Raw genomic sequence first — 25,566 nt, forward strand, 5'->3', positions numbered from 1 at the left:
CAAGTGGGCCACATGTACCCAGAATATAGCAGGCAGACCAGGTAAGCTCCAGTGTACAAGTGCTCTTCCAAGTTCTTGCCCATGGCATGTTTGCGAGGTTCTTTTGGTCAAAGCAAGTCACATGGCTAAGTCCAAACTCTTAATTTGAGGAGTCTCAAAATATGGCCCAATTTTGTTTTTAATCTCTCTCAGGCCTCGTTTCATGTGCTGACTCAGAATGTTTTTAGTAGCAGCTGCTGGAATGCTTTTTGAGGATTTGGAGCAGTTTTTAGATAGCTAGGAAATAGTAACATGATTTGGGTTTTTTGTTTTGTTTTGTTTTTTGCTTTTTTTTAATGGATGAAGAGTTGAAATGAGAGTACGTGAGTGTTCATTCAGTATTAGCCAGGCCTGGCCAGGTCATCTCTAATCCTATCAGGACATTATACACTCTACAGTGGACCATCTGACAAGACCACAGAAATACGGAGTGTAAAGCTGGGCAAGATTCTGATCTAGGTTTCCTGGGTTTGAATTCCAGTTCGACCATTGATTAACTTTGGGCAAATAAAAATCCCTATAGCCATGGCCACATTCTTTATAATAAGATTATTCTATAATAACAGTAAATAAAACTTGTGAATATGTGCTGTGTAAAAGGCACATTTTACATTTATTTAATCTCTATAACCACCTTTTAGGTGGATGTAATATGAACTTTCTGTTACAAGTTGTAGAAACTGGACTCAAATGTGCTTAAGCAGGGGGAAGTTTACTGTTTCACCAATTTAAAGTTCCAGATACAGTTATGCAGACCCAGTGGATGCAGGGCTTCAAGAGTTGTCATCAGGAATGTATTTCTTTATTCTTCAGCTTGGTCTCCTCTCTTAGCATTGTTCTCAGACAGGTTCTAAGTGGTGGCAGAGCATGGCCACAGGGCCTATGAGTGTGGACAGGGAAAGGGAAGAATCCCCAAAAGGAAAATAGGAGTTCTGCTGCTAGAAGAAGGGAAGTTTGGCATGACAAAAATAACAGGTCTTCATTGTGCAGTTATGTCCATCTTACAGATTTTATAGATGCGGAAGTTCTAAAACTTAGCCCCATTGACAGCTGGTATTTCTGTCCTCTCCCCTTTATCTGGACTCTAATCAGTAGGATACAGTGATGGTGATGCTAGGCCAGTCTCACAGTTGTGTTAAGAACTAGTAGTTTCTACTTCTGTGTCTTGAGACCCAGCCACCATGCTGTGAAGCCCAGGCCACATGGAGAAGCCTGACATGACAGCCCTAAGTTCCAGCTGATAACCAGTATCAGCTGTCAGACATGAATGAGGAAGCCTTCAGGATGACTCCAGCCCAGCCACTGACTGAGAACCAAGACAGAACTGCCTAGCTGAGGCCTGTCAAAGTCCAGCACCATGAAGGATAATAATCAGTGATCATCATTTTAAGCTAAGTTTTAGAGTGATTTGTTATATATCAGTAGATAATCTGAACACAGACTGAGGCTCAAAAGGTTAAGTAGTTTGCTCTACTTTAGGGGGACTGGGCTAAGAGTATAGACTTTGTGTAACTGAGTTCCAGTGCAGGTTATTTGCTGTATACTTTAGACAAGTCAGTTAACCTCTCTGAGCCTCATCTTCCTCATCTGAAAAGTGGAAAAGAGCACTGTTATTATGACAATACCTAATGAGTTCACTTATCACCTAATCCAGATTTAGGTGATTTTTCTCTTAAAAAAATAACAGACCATAAGTTTCTTTTCTCTTATTTTTATATTCACCCTTTCCCAAAGTGTATTTCAGTATGTATGTAATATTTAATTTCTAGTTAAATATTAGATGTAAAGTTAAACATTAAATAGAATATTATAAAAAGGAGACAAAGGAAGATAATAACAAGAAGGCTTTTCCCCCTACATCTAAGAGTTACTGCAGTCAGGAGCAGTGTGTCCATCTGGTCACTAAGCCTGTGGGGCAAGCCCAGCTGGCCCTCCTGCATGTATGGATGGATGGACACGATACCTGCTTCCTCTGACTGGTGAGTGGACCCCTGGTGCACACATACCCCTCCCTGAATCCCTGCCTCAGTCTACCTCCTGAGGGAGCCAAGATGATCAGGGTCTCCTCATACAAAGGTGCAGCGGCCAGGGCTTATTTGGGCAAGTACATGGGTTTGGCTTTTCCAGGTGCACAGAACAAACACAGGGTCACCCAGTCCCACTTTCTGACATGGACCCCATTTCTTGTCCACATCCTAGCGCCTTCTAACAATAAGCCCCCTTTTACCTCTAAAACCTACCTGCCGTTTCTCCTCTACCCCCTGCCCACCCCAGTGTTCAGTTCCATGACCACACAGGGAGCTGTCTTAAGGCCAGAGACTGTCTCATTCATTCTTGCCCATAAGGGCTTTAAAGAGAGTTTTAAAATCGGATGTGTAGCTTAGTCAAATAACTATGGAGCATATGCAAACAATTCAACCCAGCATCTACCTTTGTGGGTTTTTTTTTTTTTTAACTTTATTAAAAAAAATTTTTTTTGATTGTTTATTTTTGAGAGAGCATGAGCAGGGGAGGAGCAGAGAGAGGGAGACACAGAATCTGACGCAGGCTCCAGGCTCTGAGCTGTCGGCACAGAGCCAAACACAGGGATTAACTCACAAACTGTGAGCCAAGGTCACTTAACTGAACCCCCCGGGCGCCCCTATTTATTTTTTAAGTAATCTCCACACCCAACGTGGGTCTTGAAGCTATGGCTCTGAGATTAAGTCACTGAGCCAGCCAGGAGCCCCTACCTTTGTGTTCTTAATTATACGTCGCTTATCCCCCACTGCCCCCCACCCCCACCCCCCGCAGCATTGGACTTTAGAAAGGGATATAACATATATATGTATATATGTGTGCATTTCTGGGGTGCTCTAGTTCTTGAACATGGATCACATTATTTAACTCTCAGAATAATCCCTTAGAGCTGGAGATACTCCTCTCATGTTACAGGTTTGGGAAATCATGAACTTTGGTTGAATAGTTTGCCAAATAACATGTCCCCTGGGAAGAGGGGAAGGCAGGATGCACACCTGGGCAGTCCTTTCCCACATGCCCTGTCACAACCTGACTCTGAAATTTCTTTCCTGATTCTTGTGATGGCACACTCTCCTGGCTTTCTCCTTCTCCTTTGTACTCTGCTCCTTCTTCTTCTTATGCATACCTCTCTACCCTCTTTTTCTATACAGCTTCCTGGCTAACCAAACCAATGGCTTCAGACTCCACAGTAATGCCTCCCTATCTCCATCTCTAACTCAGTGCTCCCCAAGAGCACCACAGTCTAGGCCTGCCCTGCCCAGCTACGAGTCTTTTTCTTCAGGCGTCCACATCTTGGGGAATGGCACCACTGTCCACCTGTTACCCATGTCAGCATTTTCTCTCTAGTCATCAAGTCATGTTAATTTTTCCTTGGTATGTCTTGGCTCTAACCTGTCTCCATCCCATTGCCTCAGGTTAGGCCCTTCTTTCTCTCTTACTTGGACTTTGTAAAAGTCACCTCTGAACTAGTCTCCCTGATGCTTGCCTCCCACGTCTGTCTTCTTTAGCACCATCATTTAGTTATTCACTACCCAGTGGGTAAACTCCAGACCCCTTTCCTTTCTTTCTAATTCAATGTCTTCTATCTCCCAATCTGACCCCTGTTGTCAAGCACATAGAACTTAACTGTGGAAGGAACTATCTGGGTTCTGTGTCTTTACAGCTCCAGCTGCTTTTACCTGGAATGTTCTGTCTTCATCTGGCTCATTATCTGGCCTTCCTGGCCTGAGTTAGTCACCTTCCTGGCCTGAGTTAGCTGTGGCCGTCCCTACTTCTGTCACCCCTCTTACCAGACTATATTTACAGCTGGTTATTATTATTAGCACACCTATTATTGTCACGAAACTATAAGCTCCTGGAGGGCCGGGGACTGCCTTTTGCTGCAGGCATTCAGGTAACACTATTGAACATATGACATTGTTGCAGAGAGGCAGTGTTACAGAGGCCAGGCACAGGCTCTGGAGCTTGAATGCCTGGGACTACAACCTCTTGGGCAAGTTGCTTATCCTTTCTGAGTCTCTGTTCCTCATCTATAAAATGGGAAGAATAGTATATCTTCCTCAAAGAGTCGCTGTGCTGATTAAGAAAGCACTAGAACAGGGACTGGCACAAAGTTGGGACTTGGTAGTGCTAGCTACTTACATAACAGATTTAAGAATATTTAGGAATAGCTTAGAGTTATTTAAGAATATTCAATTAATAAATTAAAAGAACAGAGGGGTGCCTGGCTGGCTCAGTCAGTAGAGCATGTGAATCAAAATCTCAGGGTCATGAGTTTAAGTCCCATGTTGAGCGTGGAGCCTACTTTAAAAAAAAAACAAAAAACGAATATCCATCATACTTAGCCTTTACAACAGTTGGTCTTCCAGTGTTGTATTAATAAAACAGAAGCCAAGCTTAAATCAAGGGGCAGTGCTCAGAACATTTTGGTAATATTTTGTTGTCAGGGAAGGTTTGAAAGGACAGGAGCCATGACAGACACAGGGGACCCAGTAGGAGTTTGGTCCTTTCTTCTCAAAAGCACCATTAATGTGACAAAGCTCCAAGGACTATGCCTCTGTTGCACAGTGTTGGGAGAGTTTGATGCACCTGTGGCCAAAGGTTTATCAGGATCACTGTGAGACAGGCAACCATCCTGAGAGCGTCTATAATAGCCCAATAAACCCACCGTCACCATAAAAATAGAAGCAATACCCACAGTTCTCAGGATTTGTACACTTGGCTACCCTAAAGTCTGCCCATTGACTGTAGAAATTCAGTCTAAGAAGTATTCAACAGAAGGAAAATAGTTCCAGGTGTCAGACAGGGTTAAGCACTTGGCATATACTGTCTCACCATCTTTGAGGTAGGCATTTTCATACTTTATAGATGAGAATACAGAATATAATCAATGGCAGAGGACTGTCACTCCAGATTGGTCAGAGCTCATACTCCTAGTATTACCAAGAATTAACAAACACGCATCATCTGAGCACTAATTTAATAAACTATGGTAGAACATGGAAAACTCTTTGCAGCTTTAAAAAATTATGAAAACTGTACTAACTTGGAAAACTGTTCTTGGTACTAAAAGGTTCTATGTTGGTAGGATTATGGGGATTAAGTTTTTAATTATAAATCCATCTTTTCAATTAAAAAAGTATACCACATGCTACAAAGCCCAACTTTTTTTTTTTTTTTAATTTTTTTTTTTTTCAACGTTTTTTATTTATTTTTGGGACAGAGAGAGACAGAGCATGAACGGGGGAGGGGTAGAGAGAGGGAGACACAGAATCGGAAACAGGCTCCAGGCTCCGAGCCATCAGCCCAGAGCCTGACGCAGGGCTCGAACTCACGGACCGCGAGATCGTGACCTGGCTGAAGTCGGACGCTTAACCGACTGCGCCACCCAGGCGCCCCACAAAGTCCAACTTCTAAACATAATGCAAAACCTAATATTCTGTTCAAATGTGAAACCTTAGAATTGCCAGTACAAAGGATCGGGGTGGGGGAAACCAGGTCAGACTGGGCCTCATATACCACAACAGCATTTCTTTCCAGATGTCCAGCCCAGCAGTTTTTTTCTGCCAGAACACTTAAGACTGATGTTGGGGCGGGGGAGAGAAGGGACTATAAAAGTTTGCATATTCTATGCTTTTAAGCAAACTCAAGTATTGGAACACCTACTACTTGCTCTCAGTACTTGGGGGAGGGGTGCATGAGTGAACAAAAACCCTTGTTCTCGGTGCCTATGTTATGGTGGGCTGGGAGGAGAAACAGTTTTTTACATGCAGTGGGCAGGTGGGAATGAGCCAAGATGGAGTCAGAAAGGTTTTTCTGAAGACTAGAGATAGAACTGCCCGTTTATGTAGTCATGAAAATACCTATCAGCGTACTAAAGACTTTTCCTAGGTAGTCATGGAACGTGTTCATCTAGTCTCAAACTTTTTTTAACCACCAATGGAACCCTTTTTTCCCCCCTTTGCATAATTAGGAACACTCAAGACACACTCTGGAGATGGTGGTCTGGTTCCCCTCTCACAACCAAAACGTGGATCTTGATCAAAAACTCTCAGTTGCCTTTTGCTTTGTCACCCTACAGAAGGTTCCTTGCTGCTGAGCTGGTTAGTGAGAGGTAAGAGAGATGAAGTTGATACTACTGGGAATGGGTAACTTAGAGCAGCCCACAGTTTTGAATGGGTTAATACAGAGTTAATCCCATTTCAGTTCAACAATCTTAAAAGGTTAGTATTAGTCCAGGGACTGTTTTGAGAATGAAGTTAAAATTGGGTTGAAACCACAAATATAACTGTGTCCCACAGGTAAAATTGTAAAATCTTATCTTCTTTAAGGGGTCCCACTAAAGTAAATAAATGAATTAAACACATATATACACACACACAAAAGCAATGGAGCGCTCATTGATGAGCACAAAAGAGGCACTCATCCTTGCTTTATTCACGCAGTAACATCCGACATTGGGAACTATGTGGGCATAGATACAAAATAAGGAAGATGGCATCATAAACAGTTGAGTTCATCAGGGCAGTGGTGGCAGCTCAGCCAGTGTGTGGTTTCCCTGGGACCTATTGAGTCGAGGAAATACTCTCCTCCCTCCACCACTTCATGGCCAAGATGTTTTACAACACTTGGCCTGTACTTTAAAGGTCACAGTGATTAAAAACAACATGGGTAAGACATTCAGGGCTGAGTGACTGCTCCTGGGGCCACTTAGGAGTCTGGCAACAAGAGTGTGAGGAACAGCGATATGCCCTTATCCTCTGAAGTGTGTGCAAGACAGATCACAGCAGACACGTGAAGGGATCTTTCTCCCTGTGCTGAATGGAGAAATAACCGTTTGGCCAAATGCTTAGAAGGCAGAACTGGAGGCACCAAAAGCACCACACAGGCAGCATCACCTCTTGGTTTCTCATGGTCACACCGAAAAGCTACTGTTAATATACAAAATAGAAAAACATTTGTAGTGGGCCTTTTTCAAACCCAGAACACAAGTTAGGGAGGAAAAAGAAAAGCTTTCCCTAGGGTCATAGGTCAAACTCAAGTTCTCTGTACAGTACATGCCACGCTGCTTCCTCACCAATAGATTCCCAACTAGGGTTTTTTCTCCATGTGCCAGTTATCATAAAGGCTAGGTTTCTAAGATCTTCTTAGTGGTCAATAAGAAAGGGAATTCTGAGGGGGAGGGTACCTTGCACCTTGTATTCCTTCATATGGTAACAGCAGGAGGATTTGGCAGTCAGGCGGTAGCAACAATCCTCACATAATGAAAAGAATTCAAATCTATGAAATCGTCCCCTGACACTGAAAACAGGCTGTCCTCCCAGATCTCATGCTCCAGCCACCCTCTCTCTCATGTGAAGCTTTATCTCCAGAGAAGTTGAGAAGAAAAATGGCTGCCCAGCTGAAGCACCTACCAATCTCCAGTTTCACAGGATGAGACTATAAAGCCCTCACCGGAGCCCAGGCATAAACTGTTTTTGCTAAATTCATTTTAAGCACAGTTTTTATAGAAAACTGAAGGACAAACCAAGTTGAAAGAATCACTGTTATAATAACTTTAATTTATCTTGCATTTTACATAAGTCTATGAACGATTTTAAAAAAGCACCGCCTTACCCCATCATGTTTTTCTGACAGTTGTTAAAGTAGGCAATGAGTAGGTCAACAGCTTGAGCATCGGCATCTTGCAAAGATTTCAGACCAACCAGCCACAAGCCAAAAAACTTGGCAGCTTTTCTATCTTGTATTTAATACAATGATATATCCACTTTGATGGTAAACCTGTCCAGCCAAATCTCCACAACACACTTTGAAAATCAGTGGTGGTTAGCCAATTAGTTAGCTTTGGCACGGAGCTGTGCTCGCTTGCCTGTGACAGCCTGAAAGCCGGTCTTGATGCTGGCAACAGAGCATCGAGAATGACAAGTTTCGCACTGTAAGAAATAGAGTCGGGTGTCCTTTTGCAGGATTGTGTCCGGTGATCGGCACGTGTGACAGGTAACGTATTCCTCTGCAGAAAAAGCAACATACAGAATTATCTGTTGACTGCAGTGAGCCAGAAGTTTCTTCTCTCAAACATACTCTACACAGAACAACATAAGCCCAAATGGTACCCAGACCAAGGAAAACTTTAGCTTAACTTAAGATATTCTAGGGGTAAAGACACAAGGTGTTTGCTGTGATACTTCAGGCACTAAATCATGGGCTGAAAGACTCCAAATGTCCAAGGAGGTAGGGGTGCTTGCCAGATGCCACTCCTGGATCTGTCTACAGGAGAGCCACTCAGAACTTCCTAGGTTACCTAGGTGGGAACAGACCTGCCAACTTTAAGTCATTAGGAAGATGATAAAGACAGGCCAGGCCTGAATGCAAACAGATTTCTCTGACTTCTGACTTGGCCTTCAGCCTACAACCAACCAGCAGCCTTGGTCTGCTGCACCTTAAGAAAAATCCAAACCCTTCTCCCTGCTACACAGCTGCCAAGAAGTCACCTTGCTGTCCCACCTTCCCATCATTATCATTCTCCCTCATCCCCAAAATACTGCAGCCTGATGAGAACATTTCAGAGCGAGATTATGGAATTATGTACTTACTGATATATCTTCTCAAAACATTTTCTATCTGTTTCTGTTGGAATCTTCCTTTGATTACAAGTTGATTATTACCATCTATAGAACCACTATGAGAGAAAGCAAAAATATTTCCATTATTGTTTCCTGTAAGGAACCAAAGGACCTTTATACACTTGATGAATTTAAAACATATTCAGTGGCATAAGTTCTAGAGCAGTCCGATACCACCTGGTTTCTCAAGATTTATTTTTAAGTAGTTGGTGCCTGATGACCTACCCATATTTCCTAACATTAAATCCAATTTCAACCAACCAAGTCTCTAGTAACCTTTAAGTCTAAAACAAATTGATTCTGTGATGGCTTATTCATCCAACAAAGAAAAACACTTTTAATGAATGTATACCATGTACTAGACAGTGAGGGGGCCTATAAATATAAAAATAGGGAGTTGTATCTCTAAAAATTTTAAGCACTAAATGTTTTGATTCAGTCACATAGGTGATGAAAATATTCTAAGATGGGTCGTGGTAATGGTTCGACTATGTCAACATATTAAAAACCATTTGAACATTGAATGTGTGAACTATATAAAGTTACCAATAAAGAAGTACAGTTGAACTCACAGGCCACATATTGTCAATGGTGCTTAAAGAGAAACTTTCTGAAAAGGTGCTGACAAGCACTTTTGGTAAAGCTCTGGGCTAGACATCATTTGTTAAAAATTACAAATCACAAAGTGAAACAAAATTCAGCCAGGTAGCATTAAATTTACATTTGTTTTATATCTCATTATAAAACTGCCTTTTGTAAGAACCTCTCCTGTGATTCTCCTTTAACTATAAGGTTTATTATCCTCCACAGATTGTAACCCTTAATCTCCAGGCTACGGTGATCCCAATGCTCGATGTAAGAGTTTTTTTCCATTCACTGTCAAAAGAAATGGAATTTTCTCAACAACGCCATAATATTTAGCCCATTGACCATAAGTTCACTGGTCACAACTTGTTTTAATACCCCACCTCTACAAAAACTAAAATTATTCTAAGAAAACCACTGGTAGCTTTTACTGCATTAGTTTATGTAAGTTACAAATAAAGTAACAAATTTACATTTAAAACACAATTCTACAACAGAGCCTACGTATCCACCACTAGTCAAAGTAAGCCACTCCTTAACCCCAGAGCAAGTGTAGCCAATTGCATCAAACGGTTTTAAGAAGAGTTTTGAGTAGGAAGAGAGCAGAATACCTTAGGTATCTCTGTAAGCCTTTTAAGAGTTCAAGCTCCAGAGACAGGCAGAGCTGAGTTTGCCATCTTGGCTATGATATTAACTAGCTATGTGACCAACTACAACTTCAATGAAACGGTTTCCAAACCTGTAAGATGGTATTATTAAATTCTGTTTACAGTTCATAAGACTGTTATAAAGACTGAGACAGTACTCAAAAAAGTGCTTGGCACAGTGCCTCTCACACAGCAGGTACTGAGCATGTTTGAGTTGCTATTATCATACTGCTCTTAAGTCTACATCACTTATCTTTAGTATTTATGGTCACACTCATTGGGATGGCCTCCCAGGGATTCTGGTCTCCCTGAATGGGGAGGGACTGGCTTGGTGCCTTCAACAGGTGAGCCCTGAAGACAGGGAAGTAACTAAGGCTCTGTTTCAGTGTTTCTCCTGTGCCACTCATCAACTTCTAAAGCTCTATTTCTTCATATTAACAATTTAGAAAATAAATTCTGATTTAAGAAAATCGTTTCCTCCAAAAATATTTGCTCCATAAAAAGACCCAAGAATTCCAGTTAATGACAGGAATACCAGCAGGCCTGTACAGATGAGCCACTGAAAACTGTTCTCTATTCCTCAGCAGCCAAGCTCTCAGAAATCATTTCCCTCACTGGCCTAAAATTTCCTCTGATTATCAGGTGAATGTTCTAAGGGTGTTATGTATCCTTTTCAAGTTAGGAGAAGTTCCTCTGAAACATCCAGTACTACTATATATATAACTGTATATAAATGTGAATATAGTTTCTTACCTTGTACCCAATTCAGCCAATAAAAATGCAAGGAGATGTTTGGGCTGACGATGTAATCTAAAAAGAAAATGGAATATATAAACCTTATCTCATTGGAAATGGAACCAAATGTCTAAAACACCATCCTGTTCACTGTTTTAATCTGATTACCTAACTATTCAGTGAATTTTAGTGACCAGTTCATCAAACGCTGAAATAAAGATATATAGGATACCATTTATTTATATTTAAAAGCCCATACAACATGTTATTTATAAATACAGATATATGAAAAAATGTCTGGAAACATGGACAGGAAAGTAAACACCAACTTTACAGGTTAACATCTTTTTCTGAGAAGGAAAATGAAGGGATCATAAAGAGATACAAAGATGTCGGTAATTTTAACTCTACAGCCCTCTTTAAAGAAAAAGATCTGAAGCAAATGTGTCAAAATATACCAACCCCAGGCAGTGGACACTTTGGTGTTTGTTATGGTAATCCCTATGTATTTCCTATTTGAAATTTTTCATTAAAAGAAAGCAGGGGGGGACAACATATTGGGAAATATTTCATGGTAGCACAACAGTAGAAAAGTTGGTAACAGTTTAAATATTCACCAACTGGGGAGCTGTTAAATAAGTTAATGATACATCCATTCTATCTATGTAACAACAACAACAAAAGTACACATAGGAAAAAGTACAGAGCAATGCCAGTCAATATTTTAACTTTTAATTCTATTCGCTTGGCATTGTTTGAACTTGTTCCAAACCAGGTACTACTATTACAATTTTAAAGTTATTTTTTCCCAAAGTGTAGTGAGGGTTGGTGAAAATACAACAAAACAGGTAAGCTCCTACATTGCTGGTGGGAGTATAAATTGGTACAAGCTTATTAGAAAGCAGTTTGTCAATGTTTGCCATAAAAAATATCCATTCTTTTTAACTCAGCAATTGCATTTTGGGAACTTTTGCCCTAAGGCTATATTCTGAGTTATTGTCAAGATACATGTATCAGAATGTTTCCTGAAGCTTTGCTGATCATGGAAACACGGAAGCAACTGTATCCACCTAAGAGCTGTTAGAGTATGTTGTGTAGCTACTAAAAACATTTATGAAGACAGTTTAATGACATGGGTAAATGTTTTGTGATATACTAAGAGAAAAAAAGATTAAAAACCAGTATGACACCAATTTATTTAAAAATACATGCACAAAACTAGCTAAGCATAAAAGTATTAAACTATGATCTCTTAATGGTGAACTTACAGATGATTTTTCATTTTCTTGCATGTCTATGTTTTCTAGCTTTCTAAAATAAAAATATACTACTGTTGTCATCAGCAAAAAAAGTCTAAAATCTTTTAAGTAATGTGTATAATGAAAACCAGTGATTATCTCCGGGTGGTAGAATTTTTAGAGATTATTCTCTTTTCTGTCCATCATTGTTTTGCCTTTTATCTGCAATAAGCATGTATCATTTATGAAACTGAATAACAAACAATAAATGGATAAGATTGGTTGCCCTAAGAAGCCTCTCAGAAGAGATGCGGTTGAGCTGTGGGAAGTGACAGACCCAGACAGTGACCTGGCGTTGAAATACACACGGAATGTGATGGTAATTAAGCAATCTAAAATCTCACTGATCGTGTCTTGGCAACGGCCATCCAAGAAAGAAGCACATCAAATTCAGCTGCTTTCCCAGAGCTCATTCTTGCACCTGTTTGTAAGGCCTACCCCAGCCTGATGAGCCCTTCCACCTCCCTGGGCTCCCCAGGTTCCTGTCTGAGGACTACATTCAGCCTCCTCCCTTTTCACTCTATAGTTAGGATCCACTCTCATGGGTCTCTCACCTCTGGATGCCTAATAAAACAAGCCCTGAGACCTATGAATTGAAATATCTACGGTTAGGACAGACTTGAACGGTGACCTCCCTCAAACCAACCCCGACATTCTTTCTACCTGCAACAAAGTGCACGATAAAGACATTTAACATATACTCCTCTGAGAATCTGGTATTTGGGGTGGAGACTCTCCATTAACCAACTTACAGTTTACAGATATCTGTAAAGTTGACAAAAGAGGTTTTCTTTGTTCCTACTCGGACAACCTGTGGAGGTTTCATGACAAATTTCCTTTTCTCTCCAGCAACCATATCTGGATTCTTTTCCCTCATGATGTTGAACACTCGATTCAATAGCTATAGAGAAACAATTGGTATTCATGTACATGCTTATTAATAGGAATATAAAGTTCCCACTTGAGTCACTGTTTTACTTCAAAACAAACATCACTTTTTACTAAACACACACACATATCACTACATGAGAGCAAGACTCATCCCTTATGGATGCTGAGCAACAACCTGTTCACAGTTAAATGAACTAATGAGACCCTACTAATTCTGCGGCTTTTATGGGAGAGAGTATGATATATAGAAAAGATTCAGGAAAGCTGCAACAAGTGAATTCCAGACTTACTCTGGCCCCAAAATTAGTCACCCCTTCCTTTACTCTTCCCCCAAGTCCAAGGGGCTCCATGTCCTCAGAAGTTCATGGATTCAGTTGGAACAGTGAATACCATAATGACTGCCAAACTCTGGGTAGCTGCCCCATATGAGGGCATCAGGCAACACTGTGCACTAATTGTGTGACCTCTCTAGGTCTGTTTCACTGTCTGTTCTTCAACGGCCCTTCCAATTCAGTATAAATATCTTGTTCTTCGTAACATCTTAGCCCTTTTTCTTAACAGAATTTGTCTTACCTCCTCATATGTGTAGTCTCTTTCTGAGCCTGCCCAAGCAGGGCCTGTCTGGTTACTGAAGGAGATACCATCATCTTTTTTGCTGTCTTCATCTTCTAAAGCTATAGATAACAAAGACTGTAAGAATGAGGGGTAGGCAGTAACAAAGTGAGGGGGGACAGATCTAGAGAAATGAAAGCTTCAAAGACATTTGTCTTCCGTCCCACAGAAAGCATAAAAGCATCAAGGATTAGAAACAACCTGTCATTTCTTAAAGACAGGGATGTTACAACTTTCATTAACAGACCACTCCAATTAGAATTTGTGATAACAGACATACCAAATTATTTCCTGATATAACAAACACAAGAGAAAATAATGCACTAGGATAACGAGAGGAAAAAAGTCCAGCTGTTCTGAAGCACTTAAGAAACATCCACATCCATAAAAACCCATCTGCTGACTATACTCAAGTTCTCTAAAGACTTTAGTACTTAGAATTAATAAAACAGCACTTTTAACAAAAAATAGTAATTTTTAAACTATTTAAAATCCAGTTACAGTGATTTTCCCAATAGTCTTAATCAGCATGTCTTCATTGTAATCACAACTACCAAATTCTTCCCCCATGAAATCTTTAACAGTCATTATCAAGTTAGATACTCTTTCCTTTTAGCTTCCAGGCAGTGGAAGGAACAGGAAATAATAAAAAGGGACCAAGACACTAGGTTAAAGTCTTGAGTAGAACAGAAATGAGCTGCTGAGCCCCAATATTACCTTCATCTTTCTCTAGTATTTCATCCTCATCTGGGAACTTAACATTCTTCTTTTTCTTCTTTTTATTGCCAAGCATAATGTCAAGGTCATCCTCTGGTTCAGCTGCTTCTTGGATATCACTTTCAATCTTAAGATCCTGAGAAATTAAGTAAGAGTCTCAACATTTTGATACTAGGACTATTTTTTTAAATGATACGGGCTGGCATCATTTTGGAGGAAAAAATAAAATATTCACAACTGAAGTAATAGATAAGAAATGTCTTGGGGCGCCTGGGTGGCTCAATTGGTTAAGCGTCCAACTTCAGCTCAGGTCATGATATCACAGTCCGTGAGTTCGAGCCCCGCATTGGGCTCTGTGCTGGCAGCTCAGAGCCTGGAGCCTGCTTCAGATTCTGTGTCTCCCTCTGTCTCTGCCCCTCCCCTGCTCATGCTCTGTCTCTGTCTCAAACATAAATAAAAACATTAAAAAAAATAATAAAAAGAAATGTCCCTCACAGGTGGGCCAAACTGGCTCAGAGTCTTTGTCATTTAAACTAGAAATTGTCTAAGACACTTTTTTTAAAAGTTGGCTCCACGCCCAACGTGGGCCTTGAATTCACAACCCCGAGTTGAAGAGTCACATGTTTTTCTGACTGAGCCAGCCAGGCACCCCTCTTTAAGACACTTTTGTGGGACCTTTTCCTTTCTTCTATCCATCAGCCTGGAGATCTTACAATTATTGCCCATATTTCCAAACCAGGCCACTGTCATAAACACCTGAGAATCTTTAAAAGACTCCTAATCTTCTGATTAACAATCTTTAGCAGGAAAAGGAGTATTCAGGAGTATATTAAGGAAGTTTCTAAGTATTTTGATGCAATCACTGGGAGGGGTTTTTTTCCTCCTAACACCAAATACATACTGTTTTCCACAGTAATTCTCCAACTCTCTGACATTAACTAGGTGGCCTATGATTCAATTCAATGCTGACACTATATGGGCTCAATGATAAGACTCCATAGGTTTAATGGCTCAGTCCAAGACTGTCCTTACTTCAGAGGCCAATGCAAGGATAGGATCCCCATGTTTTACCCACATAGTCTGACAAGACTACAAATTTACAACACCCCTCCACCTCATTTAATAATTTGCTATGATGACTCACAGAATCCAGAAAAGCACTTCACATAACCATTACCAGTTTATTATAAAGGATATAATTCAGTAACAGCCAAATGGAAAAGTGCACAGAGCAAGAAAAGCAGGGAGGGAGACAGGTGCAGAACCTTCCCTGGTTATATCATTCTCCCAACAGCCCATGTGTCCATTAACCCTGATGCTCTCCAACCCCCACTGTTGAAGGGTTTTTATGGAAGTTTTATTATGTAGGCAGGATTAATTAAATCATTGTCCACTGGTGACTGACTCATCTCCAGCCCCTTTTCCTGGAGGAGTAGGGGTGTGTGTGAAATTTCCAATTCTCTAATCATGGCTTGATCTTTCTGACAACCAGCCCCCATCCTGAAGCTATCCATGAACTCCTAGCCACTAGTCATCTCAAAAGACACTTTTGTCACTGCATGACAAGCGTTTTAGGAGCTGTGTGCCAAGAACTGGGAACAAAGACCAAATATTTATTTTTATTATACCACAGTCAGCCTGGCACCAAACTGTGAAGAGGTCTTTGGGCATCATTTCAATAGATGACACCATGAAAGAGGGAAAAGGCAGAACCCAGAGAATTAGGGTCACCTGATGAATGGAAGGAGACAAGGTAAAACTTATCCAAAGATTGGCTGCAATAGTTATGGAGGTAAATACGGCACTAGAAATGAGACATATACACCCCAGAAAGGGCCAGTCTCTGTCTCCAGCCTTCTAATCTCCTCTGTCCTTTCACCAGCTTGTCCTGCTTCCTACCATGAACTATGCTGTCGATATTACCTATCATCATCTATTTTTGTGTGCCTGCATCCTGAATTACTGACATTAGCTACTATAGTTTCATAAATCTTCACAGAAAAGCTGCAAGAACTGGAAATAAATGAAGTTCAGCCTTGAGATTCCAAATCCAGCTGTGTAGTTTGCTGGGTTTTTTCCCCAGCTGTGTAGTTTCAATGCCACATTTGGCCATCAAAGACCAAATCAGCCCATATGTATTAGCTGGATAACACATAAACAAGAAAGCAGATACTAACTTAGTCTCTGAGATGACAGTCAGTAAATGAGAAACTTGGATATGCTGACATAAGTTAGCACACAATAGCCAATTTCTAGTCTTATACTATTATTTATTTCATCCCAGTTAAGATCTACTTCCAAACTGAGGCTAAGACCCAGTGAAACACAGAAAATGGCAGTGTTTCTCAGTATTTTTCTAAAGTCATGTGATGGTCTAAAAATTCAGAAGAGTAACCCAATATCTTAAAAACACTTTAGTGTTTGACGGCCTGATGAGGATACTTTTAAACAAGCTCTTATGTTTAGGACTTGTCAATAGCAGAGAAAATTGTACTCAAGCACTTAGTAAGAATAGAGCTCATAAGCAATTCTTCAGGACGAAAGCTACTAGAGGAAATGCCTCCAAAAAAATCTTGTTAACCAAGACCTTCTGTAGCACATCTCTGATATGTCACCTTGATACCCAGGATATTTAAACCTCATTTATTCAGTATAATCTGAACATTTCTTTCTCAATTTCCTTACAATAGTAGGAAGAGAAGAGAATCCCCAGACAGGGAGAGAATAGATGAATCCAGGTAAAATCATCTTGTTCTAAAGGACTCTAAATTATCCCTGAACTAAAATAATCTCTGAAAACAGGAAAAATATCTTGTTCATTTCAGTACTCTAGCAATTAGCCTGACTCCCTGTAATTACCAATGCATATTTGCTGAATTAACCAAGTTATCAATATTATGGCACTATTTCTAAAACTGAATGAATTACTGTATACATTTCTTTGTTACATGTGGGATACACCTTATTTACTTCAGTTCAAGCAAACCAAAGAAAAATTGGGGTAGAAGGCATAAAATAGGACACTTAGTACATGTGCATGTGTTCTCATGCTTGCTCCTTCTCACTTGTATATACATCAAATTGCTACTATCCTGGAATTTTTTTAAATAGATGTGTGGACTCTGCTCAAGATTCCTGAACAGTCTAAAATAGTAGCTCCAGGGGTGCCTCTTAATTTTGGTTCAGGTCATGATCTCAGAGTTGTGAAACTGAGCCCCACACTGGGCTCCATGTTGGGCATGGAGCCTGCTTAAGATTCTCTCTCTCTTTGCCCTCTCTCTCTCTCGAAGGAAGGAAGGAAAGAAGGAAGGAAAGAAGGAAGGAAAGAAGGAAATAAAATAGTAGCTCTAAGTGAAGGAATAACAGACTTTCATCTCCTTCCTGATCCACCCTCTTATTTACCCCCCTACTCATACATTTACCTATCCCTGTTCAAAAGAGTTTTGAAGTATTTACATTGGAAACTGATCCAGTAACAAGACAATTATAGGGCCTCCTGTCCCTACAAGATCAGAGAACCCCATAAAACCAGGCTCAGTGCTCCTGTTCTCCTATAGGCCATATGATCATCAGCCACCAACCATCACAAGCTGGGGTTCATTTTTTGCTGCTCAGAGGCACACATATAAGTTTGTGTATCTTCAACATGCTACCAAAAGTTTAACAGAAGAAACCATAGGAATAGATACTCCATAGGATTTCTCTTACAGAGATATCTTTTCCTTAGCCAATTTCAGTGTGGTTAATGACAAGGGGCTTGTAACCATCTTAATGGCACACAATACAATGTGTAAAACCTAAATTTATATTCCTTTAAACCATAATCCCTTTAAGACACCTAGTCAGACCAAATCCCAAGAAAATGACCTCAACAGTGGTTCAAGTACTTAATAACAAAAGCAAAGCTGGTAAGAGACAAGACAAAGGGAGGGAAATATCAGTCATTAGCAACCTTTCGAGAGGTCAAATTTTACCTTCAATAAGAAAGCAATACTACCTTTACACCTTCTTCAGCTTCATCAATATCAAATATCTTTTTTGTTTTTTTCTTCTTTTTCTTCTGATTAAAGAAGTTCAAGTCATCTAAATCATCAGAAGCATCTAAAAAGACAGATAATTGAGATTAAAAATTATTAATAACTAGCAGAAGGCATAGCATCAGAGTTAAACCAACATTTTAGCTATTAATTAGTCATCAGAAGAGAGATCGAGTATTAATTAGTACAGTGGTCTCTCTAAAACCACAAAGATTATGATTCTGAAAAACACAATGGCAGGTCAAGTCAAAGCTCTGTAGGAAAAACCTGGTTAGGGGACCATGTTGGGAACATTTACTTAGTAATCTAACCATATTGTGCCTCATTGTTCCCAAGGCAAAGTCAGGGTTCTAACACAATTTTCAAGGCTCTCTAGTTTTCTCTCTCCATTTCTGTCTACCCTCTCATCTCCCTTACTTTAATCCTTCATTCCAGCACAACTAATTATTTCCACTTCTTAGTAAACTTTATCCATTATTAGTGAGTAAATAATGGGTTTATTCAATCAGTTTTCCATTTGCCCTGCCCTCTTGTACACTAGGAATATTTTAGGATCCCTCTACTACAAAGTTTTTCATGGAGCTATTTATGAATTTGTTTTGTCTTATTATGAGAATGATTTACTTTTCAAGTTTGTTTTAAACATGTACAAGATGCTTACTTAGCACATAGTAAATGCTCAATAAATGTCAGTTGTCCCCATTACTAGCAGTGTCTTATGTTCAGCAGGCGTAAATTTTATTTACAGAATCATTTATTTCTAGTAGTCAAATGGTGTCTATGTCACTGTGCAAGAGGGAATAACTAGTGCTGATATCTAAATCCAAACATTTTAGGTTGTAATTTTAATCTCTTCTATACATTTTCAGACTTGCTAAGACACAAAACTATTAGGCCCTAAATCTTTTTGCCTACACTCAAATACAACCACAATTAAAATTGGAGAAGAGACTTGACAGGTTAGACTGGAAAAACCAGGCCTGGAATGATGAGGTTTTGTCATTTCTACAAGTTGTGGATTCAGTAGCAATTTCTCTGGAACAAGTTTATCAGAAATCTGGCAAGATCCAGTGTACATGGCCTGTTGATAGCCTCAACTTCACTGGAACAACCTTATCAGGCTGAGAGGTCACTGTATGTAAAAAAAAAAAAAAAAAAAAGAAACACTGATGGAAGAGAACCAGGTCTCAAAAGACAACAGTGACTCATATCTACCACCTACCTTTTTTCCTACTGTCCTCTTCATCGGCTTCTACATCTCTGTCCTCAGTGGGCTCTGGTTCTACTTCTTTTGTTTCTGAGGGCTGGGTTTCTTCTGTCTGGGCATCCCCTTCCTCATCTAACATAAAAGGCTTCTTCTTCTTCTTTTTCTTCTTGCTCATAGTAGGATCAAAAATCATCTGTTTAAAAGACAATAAAGAAAAAGGAACTAAATGATTGTTTTTTTAATGATACATTCCAAACATGTTGTATTTTCTTTTTTTAAAACTTTTTAAAATGTTTATTTATTTTTGAGAGAGAGAGAGGGGGGGGGGGGGAGAGAGAGAGAGCGCGAGCGCGCGCGGGGGAGGGGCAGAGAGAGGGAGAGAGAATCTGAAGCAGGCTCCAGGCTGAGCTGTCAGCACAGAGCCCGACATGGGGCTCGAACTCACGAGCTGTGAGATCATGACCTGAGCCGAAGTCGGACATTTAACTGACTGAGCCACCCAGGAGCCCTGGAACATGCTGTATTCTTAAAGGGTATATGCTTAGAAGTAAAACAGTATATGGTGCATTTAAGTACCAAAAAGGATTTTACACACACAAAGTCCATCCAACCTTCCTTGTATTATTAAATAGGGGTGGAGGTGGGATTCTGAAACATGTGCACCTGCCTTTAAATACGTAAACTGTCACAAGATACAGTAACTTCACTTTTAAAATTCATGAGCAAATTTGGAGACTATAAATGCATCATGGAACTTAGGGAAGGGACCGTAGAAATAACCTATTCTATGCCCCCCATTTTTTGGAGAAGAAAACCAATGCCTAGGCAGGTTATATATGTTTTATTTAAGGCTGTAACCTGGGGTTGCTATACCAGACTTGACCTGATTAAAAAAAAAACTATTTTCCCCTCCAAGTTCAGATAAACCTTTATAAAAATCCATCAGCAGCCTTTCCTATAGCTAATCTCTATCTGAGTAAGAAAAACTTCCACACAACCTTTTACTTTGCTTTTTGTTTCTAGAACATTCAACGTTTTCTTAGGTCATTTTAAATCTAATGTCTACTAGAGAATAAGTGAAAAACTAATTTATAACTTGTTTTAGATGATTTGTGTACACTGATCACTTGGGAAAAAATACAGATCATTATTTTAGACACAACAGTTTAAGAACATATAGGGGAGATGCCTGGTAGAGTGGAAAGAGGTCTTTGAAGTCAAGTAGAATTGGATTCAAATCCCAAATAATTTTTCTCTAAGTCCCTTACCAATCTTTGTCCAAATTCTACCATGCTTAAATTTAGCATTTTGCCCAATGAGCTTCTGGAACAGTTTAGTGAAGTATTTAAAAGCACAGGTTTGGGGGGTGCCTGAGTGGCTCAGTCAGTTGCACGTCTGACTCTTGATTTCGGACTCAGGTCCAGATCTCACTGTTCATGCGTTAGAGCCCCGCTCCATGCTGACAGTGTGGAGCCTGCTTTCTCTGTCCCTCCCCCACCTCTCTAAACAAACGCACAGGTCTGGAGTCCAACTGAATGAATTAAAATCCTGACTCTCACTGGTACTTGTGTTACTCCAGGTAAGTTCTTGACCTCTCCATGCTTCAGATGTAAAATGGAAATCAGTAGCAGAAGCAAAACCGAACCTCACAAATTTACGTAAATATGTTCATAAATATTTAAACACTCGGCACAGTGCCTGACACAAAAGTACTCAATAAATGTTAGCAATTATTAGAATTTATACAATGCTTCATGGTTCACAAAGCATGGTATCTCTTGATTCCTATCACTCAAATTTCATCAATTCAGGGTGATCAAATTTCTAAGACATCATAAAACTCAAAATCCCAAAAACTGATTCTAATGTACCCAAGTACATTAGAGAAATTGAGCTACACTGAAATCAAACTAAGGTCTGTAATAAGGTAGGGTAGTTACTGTCTTCACCCAATAGAGAAGGATCTTCAAGACATTCTGGAAATTGATACAGCCTTCTTTCAAAGACTTCCTCTTTTACTTTCACAAAAGATTTAATTGTATAGCAAATGAATAATTCTGAAATGCAGTCAGTCTGAAGGACATTACTGATTAAACTTTGAAAAAAAAAAAAAAAAGAAAGAAGAAGACAGAACAGGAGGAAGTTCCCCACTGCTGATCCATCAGGCCTTGAGTCACCCTACATGGAGTGTTGCAATCTATTCCAAGGAGGTTATCTAGTGTATCCTCATTACTGAAATATGGAGGTTTGGCAAAAGGATAGCAATCTAGGCACTAAAAATTTGGATGTCTGGCAGGGCTTACAATTTACTGCATTTTTTTCAAGTATCAAGTTCTCTGGAATATTAATTAGCCTTTATTAGGCTAATTAAATAGACCAAAGATTTGAGGGATTCTCAAATCAGTGCAGCCTTACAGTTTTCTTATCCTATGAAAAACATTTGTACTTAAGTCTACAGGGAAACAGTTTGGTTGTAGCCTTGTAAAGAGTAATAAACATACAGGAAATTATACACTGAAATAATTAGCATCTCTCTCAATTACTGTCTCTGGATGTTTAAGACACATACTCATTGCCTCATTATACTCCCACCACCTAGCAAAGTCGATTTTAAAAATAAGGAAACTAGGGATCCCAAAGTAGTGCCCAGAGAAGGACTACCCCAAAATATAAGGCCAGGTCAGCCCTGAAGTGAAAAAGTCTTTGTTTTTTTTTTTTTTCCTTAAGATTTTCATGTCTGACTTACAAATTATTACATTCAAAATGTTTTATGAGACTAGTTTGGCTTTGAGCAGCAAATAGTTGCTGACAGTGCACTTATGGAAAACCACAGAATCTCTTGAGTTTTTTGGGTTTTTTTTAAGCCCACAACGAAGCTTTCAAAAAGTTTCCTACTTGCAACTTCCTGGGTTGGGTTGGAGGTGAGGAAAAGGGATACCAGCAAAAATTTACGCTGATAGTAGCTTAAAATGCTTCATGAAAGTGGTAACCTACTCTCATCCAACAGAATTTACCCAAGATGCTAACTTTATGACCACATCACACCCAGGAGACAAATGTTAGTTACAAAAGAACCTAGAGAAGCAAGGTGAGAACAAAAGCTAAGCACTGTCATGTCTGTGTGACAGGATCCTGGAAAATTTTCATTTTTTGTATTCTTCTGTTTTGTAAACTTTGTACAACACACATCCATTTTTAATCAGAAACTTTTTTTTTTTTTTTTTTTAGTTTAAAGCTTCTTTTGTAAAAAACATCCTACCATGTTGTGTGAAAACCCAATGGTTCTGATACTTTGTGAATGGGGCCTACTAATAAGCAGTAATCTTTGCTACTGACAGCACTTTTTTTTTTTTTTAATTTTTTTTTTTCAACGTTTTTTATTTATTTTTGGGACAGAGAGAGACAGAGCATGAACGGGGGAGGGGCAGAGAGAGAGGGAGACACACAGAATTGGAAACAGGCTCCAGGCTCCGAGCCATCAGCCCAGAGCCTGACGCGGGGCTCGAACTCACAGACCGCGAGATCGTGACCTGGCTGAAGTCGGACGCTTAACCGACTGCGCCACCCAGGCGCCCCCTGACAGCACTTTTTTAAAAAAAGGTCTGAAAAACAATGAATGCCTGCAGATTAGGGAATTTTTCCTTACTAGGTAGCACCCCATAATTCTAGAACACTGCTTTACCAGGGTAAAGGTTATATATCAGTGAGTTTCTGGCTTAATTACCAGGCTTAAAAAGAAACGTGTGCAGTTTGTTTTATGTCAATTATACATCAATAAAGTGTTTAAAGAAAAAGAAATGTGAAGAAAAGAGGAAAAAAAATTTTAATAGTAGGTTCTTTAACCCTCTATCCTAGCCCAGGAATTCTACTCTTGGGGAGTCTCTGGCAGTTATAAATCATTTCCATGTACAAATTTTAACCTGATCCTCACAAGTCTGTAAAGTAGTCCAAAGTTAAGGGCTAGTCTAAGAGTATTTATCTAGTCGTCAGTACTAGAGGAATCAGATCCTGCACATACCTCCAGAGCGGAAGCCAAAGGCTGAGAGGTTCTAGTCCCACTAACTTGCTGTGTGATCTTGGGCGAGTTAACCTCCCTACGCCCTTGTTTCCTGCCTATAAAATGTAGTTGGACTGGCAGACCTGTGAAGTTGCTAAGCTGCTTAATACTTTATTGGCTTCCAAAGCCTTCTGTAGGAATGCTGGTTCTGCCATTTCTGCTTGATAAAATCCTGTTCACCCTTCAATAATGTATTCACATTCCAACTTCCTTCAAAATCCGATCCCACTGTTAAAGCTGAATCCTCCAGCTCCCCAACTCGCTATGTTGAAATGGCCCTATTTCTTCTACCTCCTGTAACAACTAGTTGATCTACCTCCCTTACAACACTTGTGAGTACTTTACCATAAAACCCATGCACAGAATAGTACCCCACAGTACTACACAGGCACTCTGTTAAAGGTTATGAGAAGCTTAGAATATGGGTAGAAAAAAAGCATGACGCTGCTACTCTCAGAACTTTTGAAATAAAGTAGTCAGAGCATGACCTCCAAGCAAGAACCACCTACTTCATTTAGACTCTCAGTTTCTCTCCTAACAGACCAAGAGCCTGTTAGTTATCTAGATGGAGGTAATACTGCATAGATCTGGAATTCTACTACTGGTTCCACCAGTTACTATTTAATCATGGACATCATACAACTCTCTAAGCCTCTGTTCTCTCATCTCTAAAATGGGCATAACAATGATACAATCTTACAAGGTTTTTGGGAAAATCAAATGTGAGATTGGAGTCTCCTCCAGAATAAAATCGAAATTCCTTATTTTGGTCTTCAAATCCTTCTGTGAATTAGCCACCACTATATTTCAAGGGGATCAACCTTAACCAAATTGCAGAATGTTCTTTCTGTGATTACATGTACTTGCCTTCTCAACCACTCCTTTACCCTGTGATCAGGCCTTTCCACTACTTGTGGAAATTCTCAGCATCGTTCAGGGTCTACCTAAAACACCAACGCTCGAAGAAGCCTCGATTTTTTCCTCTAACTCCTCTCCAAGGCGCTAGAGGCCAAGCACCCCAATATTTACAGTGAATTATAAATTCAAGAGCATTGCTTTTGGCGGGGAGACCTGGCCGGTAAGCCGTAGCTTTCCCCCCCAGTGTTGATCAATACCTACTGACAGTACTTAAAATCAAATTTCATCATAAGCCGTTTGATTTTAAGTGAACTGGAACCAACCTGGCTAAAAAGGATTTGAGAAAATTTGCTGAGGTACAAGCACGACGGGAGAAAACGATCCAGCCAGCTTTGCAGCCGGATTTTCCCGCTCACGTCTCAGAGCTCTCCGTTCAGGAAGGCTCAGGGACTCCCGCCCTAAAACTTTCCGAGGTCAGTCACTTACTGAGGCTGAAGGATCTTTTCCTCTCGTCCTATCTCCCTCACCCCTCGGTCTTTTTAAAAAATAATGCTCGTTATGAGCATGAGGGCGGACACCGGCCAGGACAAGCCAGCCTGCAAAGTTTTCAACGAGGGCGCTCCGCCGGAGCTGAGGAAGGCTCCTCTCAGCACGCCTGGCGCCCAGCGAGGAGAGTTGGTGCCCCAGTGTCAAACCGAAAAGAATGCAGGGGTCGCCAGCCTCAATCTCGTTCTTTCGGGGCACTACCCGGGCATTCAAGCCCCCTTCTGGGACGGCGACTCAACGAGCTCTCAATTCTGGAAACGCCGGCCAACCAAAGGACGCAGGCCTCGGCGCCGCCGCCCTGAGGAGAGCCGGACGCGGCCAGGCCCGCGGCTCCGAAGTCCTCACTGGCTCTACCGCTCCCGGCCGCCTAGGCCCGGCTGCTCCACATGGCGGCGGCCGGCTACTAGGCCGCAGGCCCGGTCTCCCACACTGGGGTGGGTTGGGCTCCCCGCCTCAGTCCTTAGCCCTAGAGCCAGGCTCAGGCCCTCACCTCATCCCCGGACATGGCGGCAGCTCGAATGGGCTCGGCACAGACGGGAAGTCGGACGGGTCAGCCCCAGGCCCCAGCGGCAGCGTTGCTCCTGCCGACACTTCTCCCACCGCCGCACTAGGCTCTTGCATCAGCGAAAGGGAACGACACCCCGCCCTCTCCTCCCAAGCGTTGGAAATACGCCTGCGCAGAACCTGCCAAAGCG

At 40.7% G+C, this 25,566-nt stretch overlaps 1 protein-coding gene across 1 annotated transcript; it reads right to left on the reverse strand.

Annotated features, from left to right (window-relative positions):
• Positions 1-7,598: 7,598 nt before the first annotated feature.
• Positions 7,599-25,522, reverse strand: EIF2S2 (eukaryotic translation initiation factor 2 subunit beta). The gene is made up of 9 exons (XM_058685340.1): positions 25,362-25,522; positions 19,426-19,603; positions 18,164-18,267; positions 14,167-14,302; positions 13,411-13,511; positions 12,699-12,847; positions 10,667-10,723; positions 8,652-8,737; positions 7,599-8,068 (listed from the first exon to the last, which is right to left on the reverse strand). Exons 1-9 carry the CDS (start codon positions 25,374-25,376, stop codon positions 7,893-7,895), a joined length of 1,002 nt encoding a protein of 333 aa, XP_058541323.1. The 5' UTR covers positions 25,377-25,522; the 3' UTR covers positions 7,599-7,892.
• Positions 25,523-25,566: the final 44 nt, after the last annotated feature.

Source organism: Neofelis nebulosa, chromosome 9 (genome assembly GCF_028018385.1).
Source record: "Neofelis nebulosa isolate mNeoNeb1 chromosome 9, mNeoNeb1.pri, whole genome shotgun sequence".
Taxonomy (NCBI): domain Eukaryota; kingdom Metazoa; phylum Chordata; class Mammalia; order Carnivora; family Felidae; genus Neofelis; species Neofelis nebulosa.